Source organism: Scleropages formosus, chromosome 1, assembly GCF_900964775.1.
Source record: "Scleropages formosus chromosome 1, fSclFor1.1, whole genome shotgun sequence".
NCBI lineage: Eukaryota > Metazoa > Chordata > Actinopteri > Osteoglossiformes > Osteoglossidae > Scleropages > Scleropages formosus.
The window spans coordinates 6,144,048-6,156,369 of NC_041806.1; the positions used below are offsets into that span (position 1 = coordinate 6,144,048).

At 42.8% G+C, this 12,322-nt stretch overlaps 1 protein-coding gene across 1 annotated transcript; it reads left to right on the forward strand.

Moving 5' to 3' along the window:
- Positions 1-2,857: 2,857 nt before the first annotated feature.
- Positions 2,858-12,044, forward strand: LOC108925559 (dual specificity protein phosphatase 7-like). Its single transcript, XM_018737593.2, has 3 exons — positions 2,858-3,673; positions 5,011-5,439; positions 9,517-12,044. The coding sequence occupies exons 1-3, from the start codon at positions 3,277-3,279 to the stop codon at positions 9,822-9,824; spliced, it is 1,134 nt and encodes a 377-aa protein (XP_018593109.1). The 5' UTR covers positions 2,858-3,276; the 3' UTR covers positions 9,825-12,044.
- Positions 12,045-12,322: the final 278 nt, after the last annotated feature.

The window sequence follows — 12,322 nt, forward strand, 5'->3', positions numbered from 1 at the left end:
AAGGCAAGAAGAGCAGTGTTGTGCGTTGAGGGGCTTGTCTTCATGGCACTTGGGTGAAGCTTAATGTAGGTCATGCATGCGTTCCTCTCCTGTGGCTTGGAACTGCTTTCGATGCTTCCTCTCTTTAACACACCTCCTCTGCATTGTGACACCATTCACAAATGTGCTCCGACATTATATACGCATCACGAACAACTTCAAGACCTTTGACCACCAAGGCAGGCTTTCTAGATGACTTTGTCTCCATTCGAATTTCTTTAAAAGTGCAATAAAATACCACCATAGAAGAATGCTCTTGGTGTTGTGGCTTCTCCTCATTCAGCTGAGTCCTACAGCAAGTGTAGGCCAGGGAATGCTGGACTCGCTCCATGTGACCAGGATGGGAATGCAGGGCATTAGAGCAGCAGATGTTATGGTTCTCAGGGCTCCTGATCTAGGGAAATGCTACTGAAACCTGACCTCACGACAGGATGTTCAGGAAGGGCTCTGCGTTCTTGTGTCTTCAACTTGTCCACACGTTGGAGCCAGTGAGTGTCACACTCTGGAGTCACATAGCTGTATGACAGCTGTCAGATGTTACCCAGACGAAATCCAACCATACTTATCCACTGCAACCCTCCCCCATAACGTCCAATAGGGCATTAACTGGACTCTACGTGACTGAAACACACAAACACAAAAACCAGATATGTAAAATCACCACATCAAGGATAATTATGGTCAGAGTGTGTCTTTGTCTTTTCTCAAACACTGCTTGTTCAGCAAAAGAATTGCTTGGGGAAATGCGTCTATCTTTCACCACCAGCGTCTTGCTTGTGTATATCTGAGCGATCCCACTTTGCCCTTTTATCTCATCTCCTGACCCTCCTTCTCAAAGCAGCCAAAAGGACAAGAGGCAACAGATCTGTCTCACCTTAATCACCCAGACAACATTCCACAGCTCTCCTGCCGTTACCTCTGGACTACTTGATCATTTTGTCAATCAACCGCAGAAGACGACAGTTGCATAGCTTGGGATAACTAGGAAAAATATTGCTTTGTACTCCAGGAAGTTGTAATGAACACCTCACAAATTAACAGTGCCGTGCACACATTTTTTTTTTTTAGATATTTTGCTTGGGCACAATTCCCCCCCTCCAGGCCTTTCCACTGTTGAAGTCCTGAAGACAATCTTTTCACTGACAATAATCCAACAGAAATGTACTTCTTTTTTTTAATCCATGTGTTTCCAGGTGTTTGTGATTTTTTTTTTAAATCTAGTGATGCCCAAGCAATAGAGCCTTTAAAAACTTTTAGTAATGCTCTGTCTTTTCAAAGTAAAGCTGTTGCCTGGAATCAGCCAGTGACCAATCCATGCATTTTAAAGGAGGACTGCAGTCACCTAAGCATATAAACCAGATACTCCTTCAGCACGAGTCAAAAACAAAGCTCCTGAACCTACTCAACTCTCCAGTTCTATATTTACAAAACCTGCTGTGAGAACTCCTGGAGTAAAATTTAACCAATACACTGTGTAATTTCCTGAAGGGAACTCGGTCAAAGACTCTTGAGTCTTTACTTTCAGTTTTCCCTACTGCATAGTCTATAATCCATAACCGTTGAACGACAAATGAAAAAGCAGAATTTCATTTTTCAGTTTTACGTGGGCTGTTCTGTGGGTATTAAGGAACATCAGGTCATAAAAGGACACAAAGCCGGTCTTCTGAACAGAGCACGCAAGATGATTTCTGTCGAACCTAGTGAGGCCGGTTCCTCGTACTAAAATATACTCATCCTGTGCTGGAGAACTGGGAGTTGACCAAAAGTGGCCGCTACATGGAACAGCAGAGCATTTTTATACCATGAACCACATTAAAAGAAGAGTGGCTGACCGGGGGGGGGGTCCAAACACATGTTTGTCATTTACAACTTCCACATTCCATGAAACTCGCCCTGTGTTCTACAAGGGCTTTGAACAAACCTGCCCTGCACTGAATCATGTGACTTGGACCGCATCGCTCACTCAAGAATGCCGTTTCCTGGATACAGGGCCTCCCAGCTGCAAAACAAATATGAAATGTGAGAGACCCACCTCTCCGGGTTCCGCTCCTTCTTGCGTTTGACTCTACATGGCTAAAGCAGAGTTATAATTTAGACACTTTGGGGATACGCAAGTCAGCGGCCGCCTTAATATGGGATCGCGAGCGTTTCTGGTCTTCTGGAAGGTCGGCGTGCCAGAGCCGGGGGGGGTGGCGGTCGGCACATTCATGCATTTTCCAAAGCTACCTGGAGAGCCACGTGCCGCTCGAGGCTTTATTTTATGCGTCTCTCTTTAATGGTTACAAATGTATTAGTTACACCATGACAAGTGCGAGGACTTACATGTCAGTTCATGAAAAATACTAAATTCTAAACACACAGGCTATACCAGAAGACCTAAAATGGTGAACGAGCTGGTTCTCGGGATTGGTGTTGGGTTTTATGCCTCAGTTTTTGGTTGTATTTTCTGTAATTTTGTGTTTTTAGGAAGTCGAAAGAAGTTGAGGAACTAGATTAAATGCGGTATTACTGTTAAGTAACCGCCTCGCTGCAAAAATACCTACCTCAGCTGGTTCAGTAAAGAGTTCTGAACTGATAGGACAGAAATTGTAAAGTCTGGGCACATTTAGAGTATTTTAAAGTGTCAGAAAGTACACAAGAATCTGTCGTCCGGCCAGTTTTCGCGGCTTCGCCCACCGCGTCCACTTTTAAAGGCCAAGTTAGCCGTACCGCTCCGGCACCACGCGCCGCGTCCCTGCGTCTTTAAAGCGCGAGGAGAAAACTCCTCCCCCCCCGTGACTCGGCTGTCAGCGCGGTCCTTCTAGCCGGGACTGTCAAGCGCGCGCTTGCAGGAAATGACAGGCGGAAGGCAGGCGCGGTGGGATGGCGAACATACCGAAATAACTATGCGCGTCGTGCCTTTCCAGCCTCAGTACCAGAATGCGAGCGCGAGGCCGTCGAACGTCGCACCGGCGGAGCGGGAACGTGCGCGCGCCTCACCCTCCAAGTCCGCTCAGCGTTCTTGATCTCATGGACTTAAGTGGTGTAACTTCTAAACATTTTCCGAGCGGTTCCTCTGTTGAAATGCGGGAATTTTAACGAAAATATTAGTTGTGTTTAGGGAAACGCTTTTTTTTGGAGGGGGAAAGGGTCCGGTGTCTAAATGGTGAAATCATGGTTCTCCGGTGGAAGTGTCCCTTCGGCGCAGTAATGTCGCTGCATTTTTATTTCAAATAACAGTCGGCGCACACTTCCCTCATGAGGATTTGGAGCGGTTCTGTGGACGGAACTAAGATGATGCCGAGTAAAAGCGTGGAATGGCTGCAGGACGAGCTCGAATCCGGCGCGAGTTCGCTGCTGCTCCTGGACTGCCGCTCGCACGAGCTCTTCGAGTCGTCCCACATCGAAACGGCCATCAACATCGCCATACCGGGGCTCATGCTGCGGAGGCTCAAGAAGGGCAACCTGCCCATCCGATCCATTATCCCCAACAACGACGACAAGGACAAGTTCGTGAAGCGCTGCAAGACGGACACGCTGCTTCTGTACGACGAGGCCACTCTGGACTGCCAGGAGAGCGGCGCGCCCGGCTCCGTGCTCGCGCTTCTTCTCCAGAAGCTGCGCGATGACGGCTGTAAGGCGTATTACCTCGAGGGTGAGCAGAGCGCGCGCCGCGGAGCGAGACGGACGCGGTGGCGCCGCAGTAGCGCGCGCCGAGCTCTTGCGCACATATGCAAGTGTTGTAAACTACAAAGTCGGCAGGCCTGCCTACATACAGGCGGCAAAAGGGCACGAGATTCGGAGCTCCGAGCTTTCGAAATAACCAGCTGCCTTTTTCCCTCATAGCTGGGCTGTAACTTTTTTTTTTTTAAAGTAATTAAGCAAAGTTTACAAACACGTATTTAAACACCTTGATAATACCCTAGTCCGTATGATCTTTTTACTTCTTACGTGAGCGTTAGTGAAACGTGTTCTTTTAATTATATTTTTTTCAAGGTTTTGCGTCTCGTTTTGTTTTAAAACAACGTCGACGCGTTCGAGCGCGATAGCAAAGTACGAGGCGAGTAACTTGGTGAACAGCGGAAAGACGTCGAGCGAATGTTTTAGTTTCACGTCAGAACTGCAATATTTGCCTCACTTTTCCCTCCGCGCCACCGAGAAATTTTACGCGAAACCGCGCTTGAAGAATGTGACGGGAGACGGAGGAAAAGTTGTCAATTAACATTCCAAAATGGCTCCGCCGTGCAGTTCCTTTCAGGAGGGCGGCCGCGTTTCTCATGAATGAACGGGAAGGGGAACGGAGGCGCGCTCGGTTCCATCATCATCCTCATCACCGTCGTTATCAACAACAAGGGTCGAGCCGGATTTACATAAAGACAGCACACATATAGAGTTTTTTTTTTGGGGTTTTTTTTTTTTTTTTTTTAAATATTTTAAACTAATGAACAAAAGTTGGCTACCAAAAATATTACTTGTTTCACACTGGTGTTTATCCTTCGCGATCATTAGGTAAAACCGTGACTTGGCAGCATAAATGAGCGAAGCGAAGTTGACATTGAGGCTGATGTAGTAACGGCGTCCCGTCTTCCGCGAGTGAAGCGGACGCACGTGTCCGCCGCGACTGTTGGGAAGCGCGAGCCGAGGATCACGTGAACCCGAAGGCCTTGCGGCACCTCGAACGACGCCGTTTTGAATGATTGTTTTTCATTGCCCTAATAATAATGTTGACAGCAATGAATCGGCTCAAGTACAGTAAAAATCACATTTTTTCAGGAAGGGAAAACAATATAATGTGTATAATTTTATATATATATAAAAAAAAATCTGGAACACTAGTGTTCTCATATTTACCACATTCAGTAAAATGTGTTTCTCCCCCCCCCCAGTGTTTTCACATCTAATTTTAACAGACCAGGTGTGTTGAACTAGGTGGCTACAGGACTGCTCCATCCTGTGCCAGGGTTTCATAGTAACGCTTGCTGTTGTTTCCAGGGGGATTCAGCAGGTTTCAGACAGAGTACCCCGAGCACTGCGAGACCAGCCTGGATGTCTCCTGCCCCAGCAGCTCGCCCCCAGCGTCAGTTCTTGGGCTGGGGGGCTTGCGGATCAGCTCCGACTGTTCGGATGGGGAGTCGGACCGAGAGCCGGGCAGCGCCACTGAGTCAGAGGGAAGCCCGATGCCCAACAACCAACCTGCCTTTCCTGTTCAGATTCTCCCCTACCTTTACCTGGGTTGTGCCAAAGACTCCAGCAACCTGGATGTGCTGGGCAAATACAACATCAAGTACATCCTGAATGTAACTCCAAACCTGCCCAACATGTTCGAACACGACAGAAAATTCAAGTACAAGCAGATTCCCATCTCAGATCACTGGAGCCAGAACCTCTCTCAGTTTTTCCCAGAGGCCATATCGTTCATCGGTAAGCAGTCGTCGTTATTGAGCGCGGTCATACGTGCGCGTGTTTTAAAGCATGTAACGGCTGCCTTTGATGCAGATTGTTTTTCAAGGGAGAGATGAACAGTGCTTTTATGTTTTTAATGATATTGAAGTGCTTTTTGTACATCCATTATGCGGATGTATTACTTAACGGAATTAATCTGTGGTTTGGGTACATTAAACCATTAGGATTACCTATCAGATTTGTAATTTAGCATGCCGTTTAATCCTTGATATATCCTTTATCTATAATCTGGTAGTAACCAGGAGGGTGATACCAGCTGAAAAGAGCAGTGAGGAACTAGGGGCTTCTTGAATGTCAGGAGTAAAAATTACAGCGATATGAACATTGTTACAAATGGTGTTCTCTTTGGAATAATGTTAGGATTTTATAAATAACCTGTTATAAAGGACATATCTCTTAACATATTAAATATTGTGTAGCATTTATATTAACACAATGTATAAAGTAGAAATTTCTTTACATTATGTATATCATTGGCTAGAAATTAGTCATTCATTATCCATTTATTAAAATACATATTTGAATCATTTGCAAATATATGAAGCTTTTTTAAAAATATTTCTAAGCAGTTGACTAGAAAATCTCTAGCAGGATAAAAAAAAAGTAATTAAAATAATATTCTGAAAGCAATTTAAACTAATTGAAAATGCCGGAGGTATGTATTTCACAAGTCTGGTACATCATGGTGTTACAGCTGTAATTTTAGTGTAGTAAAGTAATATTTAAACAGTATGTTTAATATTTTATTGGATTCAATTTGTAATTGGTCATTTTGTTGTATTTAAAATATGTAAAATGTTTCACTGATGTGTGCACTTTGTACACGAACAGACGCACACAGAGTATCTGTGAAATTTCCACTGTGTCCAAATTTTCTTGTAATTATTGTGTTGAGTAGTTTTTCCCACTAGTAATTTAATAATTTCACAAGAACTGTTTTGAAACATGAAGTATTAAGGTGTTTTTGAATCTGTCACAGAATTTTTTACACCATCGCTTCCACACAAGGTATCTGAAGATTTTGCTGTTAAATCCACATTTAGCGAATCATATGTGGATGATGTGATAGCACATGCTATTTATTATAACTCAGTTTCTCTCGTCCAAAAACAGTTTCACTTTTGTTTTAACAGGCAGGTTTTTTTGTGGGGAAAGGGGGTGGAATCAAAGCAACCATGGTGTCAGTCTCTCCAATTTTTTAATCTCAAGTGGGTTTTGTGGCTTACACAGAGCTGTTTTGCCAAAAACAGTTTCTGTTCTCTGTGGCTGCCGTGGTTTAACCAACTCCATTCTGCAGCAAATCCACTTGAAAGCTGCAGTGTCCCAGGAAACCCTTTGGTTAGGCTGGTTGGACAACTACCTACATTTTACAATGCTGGAAATGTGGGGTCAAGATGTTTTGGTCCAGTGCTGATCTAAAGGTCTTGTATGTCTGGATGCAAAAACTCAACAGTTCTGAATTAAAAGTAGTCTTTTTAACCGAAATATGTAATCAATTCGTTTGAACGGACTGGACTCAGGAGCGTTTTGAGAAGTGGACCAGCTCTACGGTAGCATGCGTTACAGTAGTACTGTAAAGGGGCAGAACAAAACCAAGTAGCCGAGGCCTGAAAAAAACGTAGGCGCTTGGGTAGTAAAACAGTGTTACCAAATGTACCGTTTTACTTTGTGTACTTATAGATTTCTAACGAAAATATGTGCCATAGTCACTGTTGTAGTGTGAATTTGTGTAGGAGACCTGACGGGAAGAGGCACGAGAACGATGTCTACTGCTCTTAAGTGCCACTTGCGTGTGTGAGCACTTTTCAGTGGCACTAACCCACATGTCTTTTAGAATTGTCCTTATTATTCTTACACTTCTAGATTCTGGGGGAACTTTTTTTTTTTTTTTTAAATGAAGTTTGCTCTTAAGACTGTGTGTGAAACATGAAATACCACATTTTTTGCTCAGGCCTGTGAAGTTGAGGCAACTTCATTCACTGTTTGGCAAGTTGTTTCCTGGAGCCTTAAGGGTTAGGTAGCGCCCATGTAGAGTCGCACAGTTGTAGGTACGTAGCTAGAAAGGTCATGTACATTAACTTTAGGACTTAATGGGGAAAATTGTGATAATATATACAGTTACTCCAGCATGGTTGCATATTTTTTGTTTAATTAGTTTGGCAGTCAAAGTAAGGTTTCCAACTTGGTATGGTGGTATGGGAAAGATGAAGAGGGTATTTTATTTTAAGGCCCAAATAAATTTGGGGCAGTAAACCCCAGCTGGCAAGACTGTGCCACACTACGTGCAGTACAATGAATACAAAAAATTAATATATTGAAAATTATGTCACTAGTCAACCATTCCCATTAAGACAATTTTTTCATACACACAGAAATTTTTAGCTTTCAGCTACAGAAGTCATGCTGTTCCAGCAGGCGGAGAATGGGATTCTTCATACTTTTTCAGCCACATTTTTATTCCCCCCCCCCTTTGCCAGATACTGTATTCAGAGATTTTTGTTGTCCCGCCATGAGAAACAGCACTAAGCTTGGTGTTACAATAGTTTGCCGTGTTAATCGAAGATGATTTGCTTATAGTCTCTTTCAGCACAGAGAGTGGAGATGAAAGTGTCGCCCTGTTACTGTGCTGTCTGTCCGTGCTCTTCCTGTTATGAGTGGAAATGGGGGATTTCCTTTCCTGCTGATGCCGGACAATTTTTTTTTTTTTTTTAAAAGCTCAGCTTGCTACATCAATCTGAAAGCAGAAGCTGCACAGTAGATTCATGCTGGGACGAGGAGGGAGGGAGGGAGATACACGGAAGCGCCCTGTTGGTGTAAAAACATCCTGTTTGAGGCTGAGCGCTCCATTCCCCTCCCCCGTTCGGCCAACTCCCTTTGAGCGGTCAGAACACCACAGCAGTTTTGTCCTTTGTGCTATGGTCAGTGAGCATGGCGGCCTGCCACACACAGAGACAATAAATATGATTAAGATCATGCCAACCCTTGGCTGATTTAAAACTGAATTAAAGCTGTAAACTATCCTTTTTGTTGATGACAACTGATTACAGGCTATGGATTTTTTTTTTTTTCTTCATTCCACTACTTTGAATTTTGCAGTACTGCAGCAGTTTGACGTAAGGGCGATTCCGTTAGGTTCTGCAGACAAACGCTTTGTTTATTGCAAGATTTGCTGTCCATTAATGAAAACCACTGACTGTTTTTATGAAGATTTAACAAAATGCAAAAAATGTACTTTTAAACAGTACGGATCACTTGTTGCGCGAGCATCTTTTCCATTTATTACATTTCGAATTGTTTGGTCTTGGTATGCTGAAGGCTTTGTTTGATTAGTCCCTTTGTGCTAACGCCACTACGCTTTGATTGAAGGTCAGGATTGCTTTCGTTCATCGTGTTTATATAGCAAGTCGCTGTCTCGGCTGACACGAAGTGGATTCCTCACTCTGGCTGTTCGATTTCTTAAATAGTTGAGTTGAAGATATCCAGCAAGCCTGTATTTGTGTTAAGGTCTTTAACTTCAGAATACCCTTTTACACCCCCTGGCTGTCCTGGCCTCCGAGACAGACGACAGCTGGCTTCCATGTTTAAAGATTAAACAGGAGCTGCTTTTATATCCTCTTTATTTAGGAAATAATGGTGACACAGCAGTTCCCACTGGCATCTCATAAGCCTTGCTGTTTTCATTTTGTAAGCAGAGTATGCAAAATCTTTCCATGTGGAGGGAGAATGATAAAAATTACATAATGAGTGAAGAATAAGTTTCTTGTTCAATGTTTACATATTGTGTATAAGTGGGCAGCAAATGGTTCAAGTTTTTACTGATTTAAAACTATCTGGTTTTTTTAAATCACTTTAAAGGATTGGCACATCCAATTCAGTTGTCCGGGAAAAACTACTCTGTGTATTATGGTCATAATTGACAATCTTATTAAGATTGTCATTAAATTTTGCACTTGCTGGGCTTCTTTTCCACATATTTGTGGTAATTGCTGGTTGGTGTGTCTAAGGCTGCTGTTTCCTCTAACCCATGTTCCCCAGACGAGGCTCGTTCCAACAAGTGCGGTGTCCTGGTGCACTGCCTAGCTGGGATCAGCCGCTCGGTGACAGTGACTGTGGCCTACCTGATGCAGGAGCTCCACCTTTCCCTCAACGACGCCTACGACTTTGTCAAGCGCAAGAAGTCCAACATCTCGCCCAACTTCAACTTCATGGGCCAGCTGCTGGACTTTGAGAGGACCCTGGGCTTGAAGAGCCCCTGTGACAATCGGTCGCCCAGCGGTCCGCTCTACTTCACCACACCAACCAACCACAACGTGTTCCAGCTGGACACGCTGGAATCCACTTGAATGGCAGCCCATTGCCAAGCGCAACTCCCTGAGAGGGTTCTTCTCTTTACCCAAACCATCACAGGTGTGTTGGAGGCAAGGATGAGGCACCTGGGTCCACTGCTGGGGTGGAGAGAGTCTGTGCTAGCTTTGAACACTCTGCTGCCACGTAGTCCCTTAAGTGGCTCCTCTTGCCTTTGGAAGAACAAGTAGATTTTTGTTTTCTTCTCAAAGTAAAGAATAGACTGAGGACACCAAGAACACGGCTTCACACAAAAGGAAAAAACGAGCTGTAGCACTTCTCATGTATTGCGGCCGTGACTTCAGTGCTTCGGAAGGTGTCTGCGTAATATCGGACACGTTTGCATGTGACCTCGTCCTTTGCAGTGTACATGCCAGTTTGTAAGAGAGGCATAACTACGGGCAAGGAAGCATCTGTACATGTGAAAACACACAGGCTGGTACATACGTCTTTCCCCCCCCCCCCCCTTTTTCCCCCTAAAATAACGTACAAATATCAGATTACATTTTTAAATTCAGGTGTCTTTTTTAATAGATGTTTTTTCCCAGTTTATTGTAACCTAATGCAGTTTGCACAGTGGGAAAAGCCTTTGACGTCCTACCACTTCAGAGTGGCACTTCAGAAAGATAAAGGCTCATTGAGACATCCAGGAGAGACAGGCCTTGGGCTCAGAGAAGCACCCTTAGCACATTGTGTTTGAGTGGCAGCGCAGCCTCCTCTCGCCAAGGGAAACATTTGCTCATTGCTACAGAGCCACTTAAACAAAGGGCAGCTCTTCGCTGCGGCAAACCCCCATTTCCTCAAAGAAAGTATCATTCTCGATCGACGGTTCGAGCGCGCACACAAACTTGTGGTATTTTAACATTTGTTTTTGCCGTTTTATATCTTTAATTATCTCTATCGGAATACTTGTCACCCCCTCTGGTGATTGCGGGGGAGGTTCGGTATAGGTGATGCAGATTAATTCAGCGTTTGGACGAGAGCGAGAAAGAACAATTTTAATCTTTTTAATTTTTTTTTTTTTTTTTTTTTAAAAATGTCCATCACTCCTGCAAAGGAAGTACAGTGCAGTCTGGGGTGGGGGAGGGTGGGGGGTTGGAGTGGTGCAAATGTCAGAAGAAAAGCCTGGAAGGAAGTATGTGTGGAGTCAAAAAAAGGACTCTTTTTAAACCTGCCTTCAATAAACATTTTATTCAATGCTTTATCCTATATTTGTATTTCACTAAAGACATTGTTAGCTTAAAAGGTAACTTTTTAAGGCAAGACTTTCTAAAAATTTGCGCCCACATGTATAATGGGCCTAGTGCTACTGACTTTCTTACTCTCTGATGCAAAGATTTTTTTGTGGTATTTTGTAGATAAAGGACCTTGGGTTTTTCTACTTCTTAACCTCTGTGCCAGAATGAAAGTTCCATCTGCCTCTCCAGCTAGGACTGTTTTTAACATGAGGTGCAGTTTAAAAAAATAAATGAATAAAGCACAGGGCTACCCATACATTTGCAAAGGTATGTAATGCTTTGGAACGTTGTTTTCCTCCATTTCTGTTCTTAAAGCGTTAGTTCTCATTTAGCTACTTGGAAAAAAAAAAAAAAAACTTTGTCACATAAATTCTCACTTAATCATTTGCTATTACTGATGCCTTTTTTAAAAGTTCATTCTTAAGCTACCAGCTCTTCAGTTGAAGTATGTTATATGATTACAGAATCAGTTACTTACATCCCAAGATTGTATAGTTTTAAGAAGCTTTTATATTACATTATTCTAAGAGAATCTTTGATTTCAAACTTAAGTCGAAAAATGTTTGGTGTAAGAATGTTGAGAGATGCACAACCACGTTTTCGCACAGCAGGGGCACAAGAAAGATTTTCTCTATACTTTCTGTGTCGAGTGAGTCGGTCAAGTAAATTGCAGTGTGAGGAAGAATGTGTTTTAAGAGAAAGTGTGACCAAAAATGTGTGATTAAAAATGTATTCTTACCTCACAAGGACATTTTCAGGGATTTTTTGACAGTGCATTTTAAGCAATGTATCACCTTCAAGTGTATGTTAAATGGCTAATTGGTATGTGTTGTAAACATTATGTAAACTGGGTTTGGTTACAGGGCAGTTATGCTTGTTGATTTCTGAATATAGAATTCAAATATATTGTATAGTATCTTAATACCAAGACAAGACATGTTTATATTACAAATAAATATTGAATTATTTTTTCTTTAGAAATGGCTGCACTTGTGGTTTTTGTTCTTGACTGGTGGTGGTGTGAAAAATAAATATCAGGTTAATATTTATATTATCAATATAAAATATAGTATAGCCATATTATAGCTGGTAGCTCAGACTGAGTCTGTAGGTGAAGAAAAAATACAAAGTGCAGCTAAATTCCTACAAGGAGTGCTTTTCAGGTTTTTTTTTTTTTTTTTTTTTTTTTTTTTTAAATTTCGTTTCTCTGTACATCCTGTGTAGAGTTTTCATGTTCTTTCTGTGTTTGTGTGACTTTA